Raw genomic sequence first — 16,272 nt, forward strand, 5'->3', positions numbered from 1 at the left:
ATGCTTAATATAATGCTTTTATTTCAAATTGTTAGAATTAGTATTTTAATCCAATTCATATCATGCATTAATATTCTTTTTGTAGCTGTTTACTTTTTTGTCGAAGAAATCAAAGGTTCAAATCTCAAAAATGTTCAAAATTTTTTCCTGGAAAAATCAAAGGTTCAAATCTCAAAACTGCAAATAAATTGCCAATCGTTGCAATTTAAACCTCAAATTCCCTAACTATTAATTCTTCAACCTGCTTCTTTCGCTGACAGTACTGATCAATTATGATTTACTGCCTCCCTTAGATGGTCTTTAAGGCTAGCTTTTTATCTCTATCTTTCGTGTGTCTCCCAATTAACAATATCAAGTACAATACTATCTCAAATTTCCATCCAAAAATACCCAAAATTTACACTACTCATATTTTTTAATAAAATGCTATGCTAAACCATAAGTCATACATATTTTTATGCATATTAAATTACATATCATAAGAGCATTGTGATCATAGAAGCATAAACGGAATTATTTCATAAACTTTATAATCATTTTTATGAGGTGTGCCGTTCTGGAATGTTTCCGAAATATGTCTTGAATCTTATTATGCTTACAAACTTAATATTTACATAACTTTAACGGTCGGTTCAATTTTTAAACTGAAAAGTTGCTGTGAATCCGAGGTTGCAATTGTATGAGAATGTATGGGGGATTTGATGCTAATCGGAATGCTTGGTGGAGTTCCAATGGAGAAATTGATAACTTACCATCAAAAATTGAAGATTTTGTGGAAGTTATCAGATGACATTAACATTTTAATTCATAAAAATCCAATAACATAACCTCAAAATATCCAAAATTCTCACTATACACAGCCTGAATAGTGATACGTCACTCATTTTTTGAACCGGTTCAGAACTCATTTGACAGTCGCGACCAAAAAAAAATTTCAGGTCACGATTTTTAGGAGAAACTTTTTTTAATTAATTTTATGTCGCATTTACTAACTGAAAATGGACATAAGAAGTTTAACTATATTCGCTAGTCTCTTAATATTAGGAGTCTATGCTGAATTTGAGGAATTTTGTACGATTTCGGGAAATGTAAAAGGTTTAAGTGATCAGTCAGACTTTTCCTCCATTTTTGTTACACTGTAAGTACTTAATATTCATTAAAATCAATAAAAGCAGTTCCAGTTGTGCTTAAAAACGAGGTCATTGATCAATTTAATACATTTTAGATTCAATAAACAAGGAAACTTGAAAGATAAAACAGCAATATCCGAAACTGGATTCTTCATCATTCCAATTTATGATAAGGGTGATTACACGATAAAGGTTCAAGCACCTGCTGGATACTCATTTGAACCTGAAGTAATTCCTTTTGATTTTGAAGCAGCATGTAGTCATTCAGTTGACATGAACTTCAAATTTCGTGGATTTGGAATCACCGGAATGGTGAACATTGAGAGAAATCCAACTAATGTCGGTGCCAAGGGCGTGACTATTAAGCTATTTAGTGATAAAAATGCAGTCATTGCCACAACAGTGACTGACGATTCTGGTGTCTTTACATTTAGTCCAATCGTGCCTGGATCTTATCGTGTACAAGCCTCACATCCATCATGGTCATTCTCAAAGTCTGAATATCCAGTAACTGTCACAACTGGAAACACTAAATTAGATGCTGGAACTCTTACTGTTGCTGGATTTAATCTTGAAGGTTCAATTGCTCAGCCAGCAGTCAAAATGGGATTCTTAATTTATAATAAATTGAAGCAACAGCCAAGCTTGACATGTGGAAATGAGATCAGTAAGTTACCAAAGACTGAGATTCAGCAATCAGTATCTAAGGATTATGAAGCACAGCCATTCTGTATCCAATATGCAAACAAGAACGGACAATTTACATTTGAGAAATTAGCAACTGGAAGTTACTTAATTGTTCCTTATGTAGACTCAAATTCAATTGAATTCAACATCAGTCCATCATTTATTGAGGCAGCAATCACAACAGACAACTTAAAGCTTGATCAGTCATTTGCCATTACTGGATTTACTGCATCTGGAAGAGTTTTACTGTCCGAGACCAAGAAAGTCGGAGTCAGTGGAGCAACAATTAAAATTGATGGCAAAAATGTAGCCACAACAAGCAGCGATGGAAGTTACACATTGAAAAATATTAAGGACGGCAGCTACACAGTTCAAGTTGCAGCTACAGACTTAGAATTTAAGGATGAAAATGTAAAAATTTCAATGGCAAGTCCAAAAATTTCCGACATTTTTGTCAGTGGCTTTAAAGTTTGTGGAAAAGTTGTGTCCGGCAGCAGCTTCAAAGTTGGCATCAAAAAGACTGACTCATCACAAACTGTCTATGCCACATCAGATCCATCACAAGGCGGTTCCTTCTGTACATTCTTAGGAAATGGCAAATATTCATTGGAAGTCCAAATTGAGGAATCAGAACGTAAGAATGGCTTACAATTCTATCCAATTCAACAGACAATCGAGGTTAATGCAGCCGCTGTATCTGATATCATTTTCTCACAATTACGTGCTAAAGTAACAGGAGATGTTAAGTGTCTGTCTGACGACGACAATAGCTGTCGTGATATTGAAATTACATTAAGTTCATTAGATGAGCATGGCCATCAAACATCATCATTAAAGTCAAAATTAACAAATGGAATTTACACATTTAATGAAATCTTGCCCGGACGATATCAATTGTCAGTTCCAAATGATAAATTATGTTGGGAAAATCATCAGCATAAGATTGTTGTCAAATCAACAATTGAGAATGTACCAAAATTCGTACAGAGTGGATATAAAATTGGTCCAATCATTTCTTCACATGATGTTCAGGTAAGAATAAATTTTGGGCGATATACTTCACAAGAGGTCGCAGAAATCAGTGGTCTATATAAGGAACTAGAATGTATGGACTTATCATATTCGATAATTAAAAATTTTTTTTCTTTTGAATTTCTCCTGAAGGGACCCATTACGAGTGTCCCAGATAAGTTGATTACATAAACATATTAAGCATTACTTGACCTGCTGCTTGTCAATTGGCAGCTGATGGACTTAGTTTAGTCAGCAAAATTCATTGAATTTCCATACAAATTTCTACTTTTTCACTTGATTTCAATGCCCAAAATTCCATAAACTGCTACATTCTAGTTCCTGCTGACTCTTATATCCATAGTTTTAATCCATCACCTCTCAATTTTTAGGGCATCTACAAATTCCAATCATCCGACAAAACAAAGCCATCAAAAGATACAAAAATTGAATTCTCAACCGGTGCAAATGACATTTGTGTACCAAAAGCAGGAACATATGATCTCAAAGTTAGCGGATGTCATGTCTATGAGGAAAGCACAAAAATATTATCGACAAAGAGTACACAACCAATTTACATTAATGCCATTAAGCATAAAAATGGAGTTAGAATTTTGAGTGAAATGAAGGAACAATTCACAATTGAAGTGCAATATGAGGATGAACGTAAGGAAGTGCTTAAGCTTGTTGAGCAAGCAGAACGTGTTGATGGATATGCAGCATATAATCTCAATCTTGATCTCAAATTTGGCGAAATTGTCAAATTGACACCAAAAAGTGAACAAATGCTGTTCAAGCCACCATCGATGGACTTGAAAGGTGCTAAAGACTGCGTTGAAGTTGCTCTTAACTTTATTGCCACAAAAGGATTAGTGATCACAGGCAGAACAGAACCGAAAATCGCTGAAGCACTTGTGACACTTTCATTCCCAAAGAACAACGAACTTTCACCAATCACGACTCTAACAAATGCCGTCGGTGAATTCAAATTTCCCACAGTAGATCCAACATTAGACTACGAATTGAAAGCCGAAAAGGAAAGTTATGTATTCCAAGACTATGATGCAACAAGAAATGTCTTTGAAGGTCACAAATTGTGTGAAATTATTGTTAAAGTTAAAGACGAAGAGGCAAAGGAACTGCCAAATGCTGTGATCTCATTGAGCGGTGAAAATTATCGTAAAAATCTCCAGACGGCAGTCAACGGTGAAATAAAATTCCATTCATTAAAGCCAGGCAAATATTTCTTGCGGGCAATGATGAAGGAATATGAATTTAAGCCAAATTCACAGACAATCGACATTAAAGATGGTGAGACGCTTAATATTGATTTGAGGTAAGCATCAAGTGCTATTAAAATGTAATTTTCATGCTTAATAACTTTCTACTTCTCTTCCTTTACAGTGCTAAGCGTGTAGCATATTCAGTATTTGGTAAAATTACGACACTTAGCGGTGACGCATTTGCCAATGTTATGGTCGAGGCTGTATCAACATCAGAAGCATGTAGCAATCATCAAGAGGAATCAACAACAGAATTTAATGGACTTTATAGAATTCGTGGCTTACAAACAGGCTGCGATTATAAAATTCGATTACAAAAGAATTCCAATGTTGATCGTTCATTGCCATCAGAAAGGACTGTACATGTGGATACAACAGATGCACAAAATGTCAACTTCATTGCCATCAATCCAATCAATATTTGTGATGTGATTGTCAAGATTAAGTCAAAGACTAATGATCATTACAAGACATTAAAGATTCAAATGTTTAAGAAGGAATCGCCAGACTCACCAGTCTATACACAACGTATTGAGAATCTTATGCTGCCAAAGAGTAAACACAATGATGACATTATGGTATTTTTGCCACGCATTAATGTCAATGACTTCTATAAAGTATTCTTCATTGAGTTCACGACGACTTTAAGTGAGAAGAACTACAACTATAAGTTACCGTCCATCCAGTTCACAGCAAATACAACCAATCTCTACTTTGAGGTTGAATTCAATCCAATTTTAAAGCAAGCCGAAACAGAATTAAATAAAAATTCACTTGCTGCACTTTTACTCATCTTCACCGTTGCATTTGTCTTCCTCAAGCAGGAACTTGTCTTTGAGGTTGTCAAGAACTTGATTGCAAAGTTAAATAATGAGACTAGTAAGCAGCCAGTCAAGAAGACTGAAGGAAAGGCTGATAAATTTATTGATGCTAAAGAAATTGATGAACTCGCGGAGTTTATAGAGGAAAAGAAGAAAAAGAAGTCTAAGAAGAACAATTAGTCATTAGTGGATATGGGACATACCCATTGTGGGGGATATAAGTAGTTATTAAATTATAAAACAATTTTTATTTGTTGCTAGGAATTATTTAATTGATGAACGCATAAAAAGATTTTTGAGTACTCAAAAAAAAAAGACACAATCAGCTGTAGATTCAAGGTTTTAGTGGAGTGGATGCTCATCTGCATTTATTAAGGATGTAAGATGTGGATAGAGAGTCTAGACGGTGGCCCGAGTGAACAAAAATACGTTATAATTAATTGTGGGTAAGTTAATGCTCAGTTGACGTTAAAGCTAGTCAACTAGACATTAGAACTAGTCAACTTGACGTTAGAACAAATCATCAACTAGACATTAACTTGCCATTAGCTAGTCATAACGTATTTTTGTCTCCACTCGGGTAAAAGGAGATGTTATTTGATGACAGAAGTTGTAAGATGTCACTTGCCTTGGATCTTGAATATACAGCAAATCAAATCAAAGAATTAAATCCACTTTGGGTGAATTAAAGGAAATTAAAAAAAAATTTGAGATGAAAAAAAAATAAATAAATTTTAAAGAATTGATACAAATTGTAAGAAAATTTAGAGTTTTAATTGATAAATCATCGCTTCTAGCTGCATATTAATAACCAATAGCTCACGTAGTAAAATGCGAGTCACGAAAATTGGTTTTGAATTTGAACTCTCGAGTTCGAAACCCAACATCAGCCCTTTAATTTTTCGGATGTTTAGATTCTCATGGTGCTTAGTAACTCAATTTATATCAAAGATAGAGCTGTCTAAAGATGTTCTTTAACTTTTGCCTTAGCCGGAAACAAACAAACAGTAACTAAGTTAGAGCATGGTTCCAGTAATTAAGTATGTGTAACAACTTAATGACGAGAATTAAGAATTGAGCCAACATGAGATGTTAGAATGATTAAGATTTTTGAGCTGTAAATTCACCATTAAGGGATTTTACTGGAGCAGTGAAAAAGAGGCAATAGTCTGGAATTGGTTGGCAAGTTAAGCAATCTACACAAAGGTTCCTGATTCGATCCTAGGGGGGAACGTCTAATTGAATTCGGGTTCATAAAGTGCAGTGCTGAGATTCTAAGATTCTAAGTCATGCTAAAATACATCAATTGTCTACTATACAACAATCACTAAACTAAGACTATGAGTTACATACTTGAAATATATACTCGATTTCGTTGCGCTTTAAAGATTCTTGAAACGTTGTCGCTCGATTTAAGTAAATGGATGTTCATAAAAATTACATTCTTAATTCTATCATGTATCATTGTGACCTTACATGTATCATCCAAAGATGATAATAATAATAATAATATAGATGTTAATATACATATGTACACCATTTATTATTCCGGACACCATATCGTCATACTGACGCCATACAGAACGAACAACTTTACATCAACAAACACTAAAGTGCATCCAATTCAGCATCACTTAACGAACAATATCGTCCAAAACCAACACAAATCATACTAAGAACTGTCCCATATAATTACTGTCATTTCCAACCTGCTTATTCTACTCTAAAAATATCCATACAAACTTATTATTTTGCCGACCCGCTGTTTTAGTGGCTCATAAAAATTCATCCATTTTCCATCCAATCGACCTAATTCTGCTTCTTTTGTTTATTTTCATTAATAAATTTCACTCCAGTCTGTTGTTCGGTCAACAGACAAAAAAGCAGCACAAAAAAATCTTCCGTTTAAGATAAAAAAAATATTTAATATTTTAAGATTTTTCAGCCACACATGAAACGATCTCACTGTTTATTGAAACGATCTCATAATCTTCATGTGATGTTAAAATATGATTAATTGCCTAATTACTTAATAGCATATGGATGCGATCTGTAATGATGATTGGATTGAGTTTAATTGTATTTAATATATTCCGTAAAAGTTTTTTAAAGCTGCTTATATAATTTATGTGTTACAAATATTGGCATAGATGTGTGTTTGGGTTGCACCTTGAGCGGATATTATTAATATATTGATATTATATGCTGATTGACGATTAATTTACACCTCACGTGAGGCGATTTTTATGGATATTTTTAGTATTTTTTGGAGCTATTTTCTTATCGATTAAGCTTAGAGTGGTGTAGTTGTAAGCAGGGAAAGAAGAGAGGTTGATCAAGGTGAAAGTGGCTTCAGATCTACTGAATTCAACAATACTAAATCAACTAAATTCAACAGTACTAAATCAGCTGAATTCAGCAGTACTGAATCAGCTGAATTCAGCAATACTGAAACCACTAAATTCAGCAATGATGAATCAATTGAATACAGCAGTTCTGATGAATCAAAATATAGAAGAATTTAGTTTATTTAGCACTGCTGAATTTAGTTTATTCAGCACTACTGAATTAAGTTTACTCAGCACTGCTGAATTTAGTTTATTTAGCACTGCTGAATTTAGTTTATTCAGCACTACTGAATTTAGTTTATTCAGCACTACTGAATTTAGTTTATTCAGCACTACTGAATTTAGTTTATTCAGCACTGCTGAATTTAGTTTATTCAGCACTACTGAATTTAGTTTATTCAGCACTACTGAATTAAGTTTACTCAGCACTGCTGAATGCTGAATTCATCAATTTTATCACTGCCTACTTAAATGAAACTAGCTCAGGTGAAATTCCGAAAATTTCTCAAATTCAGCACCAATGAAATAAAAATTTCCAATTTTATATCAGATCAAGCTACTCCTCCAACATTTCCGACACGAGTCTAAGTCAATAAAATCTCAAAAATTAACAAAAATCCATAAAATACCCTCGACAAATGACCAAAATATAAAAAAATTACTAGAATAGACAATAAAATTTTTAGTGACAAATATTCGATGCCCACAACAAAAGTCGTTAACAGCATATAAAGTAAGTTTAATGTCTCTTCAACTATCGTTTGTGATGCTTAAGTCATGAAATTAAGTCCGACGTTTTTATGGCTCTTAAAATGTCGACATTCTTGTATTGATTTTGGATGATTATAGATGGTTGTGGCTGATAGCTGATTTTATAGATTCACGGGTATATGCGTACAACTGAAGCATCATCAGCATTCCTAAATGACCCTTAAAGTATTTAAAAATCCATAAAAATATTTTGATAACAATTTCAAGCTTATTGTAGCTTAAAAGTACACTTGAATGTGACTTATACAACTCATTAAGTTAAGTTGTTTACGATACAGGCAATGCTGGCACCTAATAACAATTCTATCGGATATAAATCGCGTTAAAATATACTTTTTGCAGATTAAAATTCTTCACATTTTAAAGTCTGTAAAATAACCTCAAGGCTTACATTTATATCCCTAATAATACGCACGTAAAATGCTTCATGCCCTTTTTATTTGAAGAAACAAAATTTGGTCCAATTTTCACTCTTTTTGATTTCTTTTAAATTTGCCTTGCAGCATACACGGTATAGCTTCTATGTCTATACTGCCTGGAGGGCTTTCACGAGTATCTTGTAGCTTCTTTCACTTCTTTTTTTGAAATTTATCGTTTTTTGTTATAGACAATTTACATTCATTTGAGTGATGAATAGGAGAATAATTTTGTTTGGAGAACAAAGTGAATTTTTGGAGCATTTTTGAAGAGTCAATTACTTCTTTGTGATGATCACAAAGCATGTTATCGGTCGGGGAATTAAAGAGAAATTTCATTAAATTGAGAAGTTGAGCTTACATCTTAAAAGATGTTGAATAATACAATTTGAAGACATTTCAGTACTGTACATGATTCTGGAAATTGTGAAGTTGTAGACAGTTATAGAATCAGTTTCAGGCGCCATCTAAAGAGATACTTAGATGAAATTTGATCTGCAAGGTCAGTGAAGTAAGCAAATAAGAGACATGTTGAGTGCAATCTTATTTTTCGTCATCAAAATAGACTATGCAGGCGTCACAGTGTCGATAATGCAATTCTACGTCGATTTGGCGTTTTGTCACTCAAACTGAATTCAGCAGTGCTGAATATACAAAATTATGTAGTGTGCTGAATACACAGAATTCAGCAGTGCTGAATGATATAAAATTATGCGGGGAATGCTTTATAAATTGAGAAATTCAGCAATGCTGAATACACTGAATTCAGTACTGTACATGATGCTGAATAAGTTGAATTTATCAGTTCAGAATTATCTGAATTCAGCTGTACTGAATAAACAGAATTGCGCAACAATTAAGATCTTGTTTTTAGTGGTATTATGGACTTCTTAAATTGTATGATGTTGAATTAGTTGAATTCAGCTATAGCTGAACAGCTAAACTCAAAATTTAAAAACTTACCAAATTCAAATTTTCAGGAATAAAATATATCAAAGCTTGCTCATTTCTCACACAACTTCATTTTTTAATCAAAGTAACCCTATAAATTCTAACCTAAAAAAATTCTAACCTCAAAAATCGTCAATCAATTTAATTTCAGAATCTGACGATGACCTCAGGTGTAACAGAAATTTAATTTGGTCGCCCTTTTATTGTGTACTGCAACAAGAGGAACAAACATTCACAGCATATTGCTCCGAGGAATTATCGGTGAGTCATACTCTTATTTATCTGCAAAATTTGTGTACGGAAAATACGTGCAAAATTAAATTTTCTATCCTATCTTTCAATGCTCACCCTCAAATGAGATTAATGTGTGCAGAACAATAATATTGAAAGATTCTAGAACAAAAATTTACTTAACAATAAAATTTCTTTGTCTATTTCCATGCTTTCCCTACTTTTTGTCTTGTTTATCTATAAATTAAAACCTTCTTTTCCTTTATGTCAATATTAATACATGAAATGAAATAACACACAAATCTAAATTATAATAAAAATCACAGATAATTCCCGTAACACCAAATCGGGAAATTCGGGTGAGTTGATTTGTGGATTTAATTTGACTTCTTTTGTTAATTTTCTTATGTTTCATCAGTGCTTAATTTTCTTTCGGTTTTCTAAATTTAATTTTGGCTGTTTTGATTACTTTTGTTTTTATAAAGTTATAAATATTTTTTGAATGAAATGAGGATGAAGGGAGCGCATTTTATAGAACTATAGAAACGAATTGTGCTGAATTACACAAATTCAGCTCAGTTGAATTACGCTGAATTCAACAAGTTCAGCTCAGCTGAATTGAGCATGCACTATTTTGATTGAATTTGTCTAATTCAGCTCAGCTGAATTCAGTAAAAGTTAACTTGCTGAATTCAGCTGAGCTGAACTTGACGAATTCAGTCAAAATAGATGAATTGAGCTACTGAATCAGCAAGTTAAGCTTCACATAATTCAGCAAATTAAACTTCACTGAATTAATCAAGTTAGGCTTTCCTGAATTCAGCAAGTTAAGCTTTTCTGAATTCAGCAAGTTAAGCTTTCCTGAATTCAGCAAGTTAAGCTTTACTGAATTCAGCAAGTTAAGCTACATTGAATTCAGTAAATTCTAAAATTCAACAACTTTTGTTCAGATGATATTTAGCAAGTTCAACTTAGCTGAATTGAACAATTCAGCAAGTTCAGCTTAGCTGAATTGATTAAATTCAGCAAGTTCAGCTTAGCTGAATTGAGTAAGCCTTTCTTAACCTAAATTCCGCTTAGTTCAGCAATTCAGTATATTCAGATTGACTGAGCCAAGCTTGAGCTGTGCTGAATCTGACTTCCCACCGAACTCATCAGACAATCTGCCAGTCGCTATCACTCTTCATCCTCATTTTCCCACCAAACTACTTCAAAACAACAAAAAAGCTAATTAAATTCAAATCATTTCCAAATTAAACAGCTAGCAGATGTATTCTTTGCGGAACTGCCACGCATCAGACTTGATGGACGGTCAAATGAGTCACGACCGCGTACACGAAAAGCCATTTGGGAACCGTCACCATCAACAATTCATGAAGAGGCTGAGGACGAAATGCTCTTCAATTCATCAAACATTGAGCTGAATACAGAACTGCAGAATTGTTTAGGTGAGTTGCAAATTATGTCTTTTTATGTCATGTGACACGAAAAATTAAAAAAAGTTTTGTTCGTGCCTGAATAAAAAACTTTATTGAGGAAATCAAACGTCAATAAATGAATTTAGAGCCATACATTTCATATTTTTATTGAACCTAACTGACATGTAGTTGAAAAACTAGCTGTTCCATTGATAAAATGTATTTTCGCAAAATATGGATAAACAATGGCAAGCTTTTGAGGAAATATTGACCTCAATAAGGAATAAAGTGAAATTTTTAAAAATGAATATTCTAAGCTGATTATTAAATGTGACATTACAGTACAGCAATTAATTTTGTATATTTATGCATTTGGAATTGAAGTTGACACATATTGAGTGAATATGTGTTGATATATATTGTGGAAGTGGGTAAAATAGTGTATAAATCAAAAAAAATAAATATTTAACAGGTGGTATATGAATGACTTTATTAGTTTTGTTGTCATTTTAAGGATTTGAACCTTCATCCTTTAGAAATTTCACATGAAAATCAATAATATTGAATTTATTGCTAAATTACATAATGACAAGGAGCCTTTATCAGTTATTAAGCTACAGAAAATATTCAGAACCCATCTTCCTCCCTTCCACCTTCCTTCCTTTCCTCCTCCTTTCCACCTCCTTTCCACCTCCTTTCCTCCTCCTTTCCTCCTTTTTTCCTTTCTTCTTCCTTCCCAATTTTCCTTTATTTAAACCTAACGTGGGCAACCTTTGATTTTTCGCGACACACCTTGATGATAAGCCTCGAACGAAACCGTACACAGCACACATATTGCCCTTTACTGAATTAAACTTTTAGAAAATCGTAGACCCCCCAATTTCCTCTAAGAAATGAACGTAATAACCGAATGGTCCCTAATGCAGAGCTCGAAGTTAACTCAGATTTTGTATGGAAAAGTCGAATTAAGTCGACTAAACTCCATATAAAACTCGAACAGACTCTGGCTTTTGCCCTAATGGAAGCAACTCATTCAAACCCCCAATAAAAATCAACCCATCAATTTCCACCCCTTGCCTTCCATATAAGTACATATATTTGAATAAATTTGGTTAATAAGCAATATTACAAAATCAGTGGAACTACTCTTGACCTTAATAATCATTTTATTGTTTGCTTTAATTTAAAATTATGATTGTTTACCTCATTGTTCAAGTGACTGAATTTAATCATCAAAATGCACTCTGCGACATGCAAAGACTCAATTGTTTCAATTAATTCACAAGAAAAGCATAAACAAAGTTGTGAGGCACTCATGTGATTACTATTAATTAATCATTACGGACCAGTGCGTATGAAAGAGAGAATTTGGGCTTCTGTGGCATCCTATAATGCACAAAATATTTATTAACACGCAATATCGACCCGAATGAGCAAGCCTCTGATGAACAATTGATTACATGCCGAAATTGTACTCATAATTTTTTTATTTTGCTTTTCACATCGCTTCAATTAACATTTTCACGCTATAATTTCAAACGGCCGCACATGAGCTAGTAAGAGAAATAACCGCAAAATTGCATAATCGCATATTTTTTACTGGAGCTGCTGCTTTTCTTCTCCAACACTAAAAAAATTACTTTTTTTCTCAATTTATCCTACTTCATTATTTTTCTGCTGTGATTTTATTGGCTGTATAGTATGTGCAATGGATGGGAGAAGAGTTGCAAAACAGGCACCTGTGAAGGCAAAAACCGTAAAAATTCTTAAAAATTTGTATGAATTTGTTAGAAAAACCATAAAAATTATCGAGAATTTGTACGGTTTTTGACTGTCACAGGTGTCTGTTTGGCAACTCTGGATGGGGATTTTGAGTTTTTTAGGGTTTTGGTAGAAAAGTTGGATATTGTAGAATTGCAAATGTGGCTTACATGGTAGACTTCGATTGTGAACCAAGAGGAGTTGGTCATGAGATATAAATGGTCATGAGTTTGATTCCTAATTGAAGATCCAAAAGATAAAGTTTGATTCCTAATTGTTAGAACCAAGAGTGTCTAAATGGTCTTAAGTTCCCATTCCTAATTGTAGAATCAAGGGATGTTTAAATGGCCATAAGTTCGATTCCTAATTGTAGATCCAAGAGATGCATAAATAGTCTTAAGTTCTGACTCCTAATCGCACTATTGCTAGCTTTCATCCTCAAAATTTGCCCACCGCTTACTCTCCGATTATCCATCACTTAAGTTACCCACCACTGGCATCTCTTAAACACCACTTACCCCATCACTTACCCAACACTGACATCACTTACATTTTATTTACCATACACATTTGCAAGCTACTGAGAGAATCAAAAGCAACAATAATTTAAGATCCCATGATAAAGAAAAAACCACGAGAGTCAATAATGATTTAGTGTAGGTTGGGAATGCTACACAAATGCTGTGACTAAAATAAGAAGCTTGTCTTTATCTCAAACTCATTTGCATAATTTTTATACTCATTCTCCTTAATAGACAGCCAGCAAGCAGATCAATCAATTTCAAATACTTAAGATTGATATAAATTAGTGGTAATTAAAAGTCAGACTTAGATCCATTTAAAGTGCACATTGATGGTGGTAATTTTCAACAATTTTTGTAGATGTAGATTCATATTATATCATAAGATTGATGATGGCAATAACTTCCTATTATTTAATTAATAATGTAGGAAAACCGCTAAAAATGTTTTTAATGTTCGTAGGCATTTACAATTCTCAGTAATTAGTTTTTCATTTATACTTTAATACTTTATAACAGAGAATAATATTGAGCATTTAGACTAAGCAAAATCAAATGTACTGTGCAATTTTTGAATATAGTTCCAGTTATGTTTTGAAATATTTATATTTATGCATAAATTTGATGTGGATGTTTGAATTAGTGTAGTTGGATGTTGTTTTATTAAATGCCATGTTTATGCTGTATAGTTCGTATATATTTTGATGTATAGATCATCAAATTTGGTTCTTGAGCTAAACAAAGTGGGCAACACAGCATGACTTACCTACTTACTTCGCTGGCCGTACAGATCAAGTGTGATCCATGGCCTCCTTCAGTCGGCGCCTGAAACTGGCTCTATTGCTGACTCTCGCTTGCCAATTATCAATTCCTAATTTCTATGACACTATCTCTATCGCAGCTTTTTATGATTTCTTTGTCCTACACAGCATGACACTGAGGATATAAATGCATGGATCAACGAGGTTTCATCATATGTCAGTCAATTTGGGAGTTGAGTTGAAATTGAATCCATAAAGAGTCCTAATAGACTTATAACTCGGTAGAACCAGTTAGAACTGTCAAATTACTGTCAAATAGAGCCTTATGGTACCCGTGATGGACCTTAGAACATTCGCCAAGACCACAAAGTTGCATATACTATATTCAGTTTAAATTGCCTCAATTTTCTCACTTTGACTCGGCTTGAAGCAAAATTTTGATACAAAAGATGCATCTGAGTTGATGAAGACCACAAAATTCACTTCAGATGACTCTAAATCAGTGGTGGGCAACCTGTGTTCCGCGAAACACTAGTGTGCTTCCAAAAAAATTTGGTAATGCCATTAACTGTTGCTGTGGACAGTTTTGTCAAGACTAACCACCAAGGTGTGCTTAAAGAAATTAAAGGTTGTCCACCACTGCTCTACATCGATTGACATAACTGAACCGCCTTGAATTGACTTCAAGCCACAATGTTTAATATCAAAACATATCAAAATTTTGATTCAAATGCCAAAAACCCGTTGTTATCCTACTGTCTATGTCTCTTAAACGTCTACAAATAGCTCTACATACTGTCTTACTTGTCATCAAATTTACACATAAAAATCCCACATCATTACACATCTAATCCAGTCTAATATTATTATTTTCCACCAAATTTAATCCATTTATGCAAATAATTACCTCAATTTTCAATTTCTTTTAGACAAAACACCGCTCATACTTTTTTAAAGTTTGGCAACGATCATACAAAAACCTCAATAAATTTATCTTTAAGCCGTTTAGTTACAAATTGGCCACTGCGATGAAATCAGTGGCATGAAAATCATTACTTCAAGATGTTTTTAAGCTTATTATGCGTTTTTAAGTGTTTTTTATGGATTATTGTGTGGCGGGTATCATTAGTTGAAATGGAATTGGTGCTATTAGAGGATTACTGTGTTGAGTGATCAGCTGACTGACCTATAGATAATTATATTGAATATTTTTTTGAAGGTTTTGAATTGTTGCCCTTAAATCATCACCAAAAATGACAATTTCAATGACCGAAAAAAGCTGTTCAGTCTAGCAAAATTTTCATGTCATTGAAAACAATTGAAATTGTCGGAACCAGAGTGTGGCTGCCTCAAAAACGACCGTTAATTTTTTTCAAAAAAAATTTTTTTGGAGGTTAAAATTCAAATTTTTTTTGACCGTTTCTTCTATTTTTCTTTGTAACGTAAATTTTTATTTTAAAATAAGTTGGGTTCGAAAAGTTCGAATTTTTCGCCATTCTAATGTCGAAAAACTCGAATTTGAGACGGCCACACTCAGGTCGGAACATAAATGTCAAAACAGATATCAATATTAGTGATCAAAGTGGCTTTTTTAGGGCTGAAAGCCAATGATATCAATACATAGTTTAATGAATATGTCATTCAATATGAGCTTGATTCATAAATATGATATGTCTAATAATAAACATAAAAACTAACATTATTCAATGCAGATTATGCAATTTAATAATAAAGAAAAAGGTTCATTTCAATAGGAATTGAATTTGAAAAGTTTATTGTATTGACACTTGGATATTATATCGACACAAGTCAAATGCGTCAATAATAATTCATGTACTTGAATTGTGTTGAGTAATTAATGTCATGTGGCTTGAGGATTAGCTTTGAATTTATTATATATAAGGATTGTAAGAAATGGTATTAAGTGATTCTGAGAAATGAATAAAGTTTGAGATGAGTCATGAGTTCGAATCTCAAAGAACATTAAATAATTTTGTCTTACTATAATTGATTATATTGTTGAATTTATTTATTTTTTTTTTTAATTTTCTTTTCTAAAATCGAATCCCAAAAATTTACTTAGAGCATTAGATACTCAAGTTAGTAGCTGATCCAATGGTGGGAAACGTGTGTGCAACGGCACAATAATGAGTCACCAAAAG

General features: G+C 33.1%; 1 protein-coding gene across 1 annotated transcript; it reads left to right on the plus strand.

The window, feature by feature from the left end:
• The first annotated feature begins 895 nt into the window (after positions 1-895).
• Positions 896-5,695, plus strand: LOC139088852 (BOS complex subunit NOMO1). The gene is made up of 4 exons (XM_070638169.1): positions 896-1,138; positions 1,226-2,849; positions 3,221-4,164; positions 4,233-5,695. The coding sequence occupies exons 1-4, from the start codon at positions 999-1,001 to the stop codon at positions 5,110-5,112; spliced, it is 3,588 nt and encodes a 1,195-aa protein (XP_070494270.1). The 5' UTR covers positions 896-998; the 3' UTR covers positions 5,113-5,695.
• The last annotated feature ends 10,577 nt before the right edge of the window (positions 5,696-16,272 follow it).

Source organism: Chironomus tepperi, unplaced genomic scaffold, assembly GCF_022539635.2.
Source record: "Chironomus tepperi strain 1889 unplaced genomic scaffold, CSIRO-AGI_Ctep_v1 contig_171, whole genome shotgun sequence".
NCBI lineage: Eukaryota > Metazoa > Arthropoda > Insecta > Diptera > Chironomidae > Chironomus > Chironomus tepperi.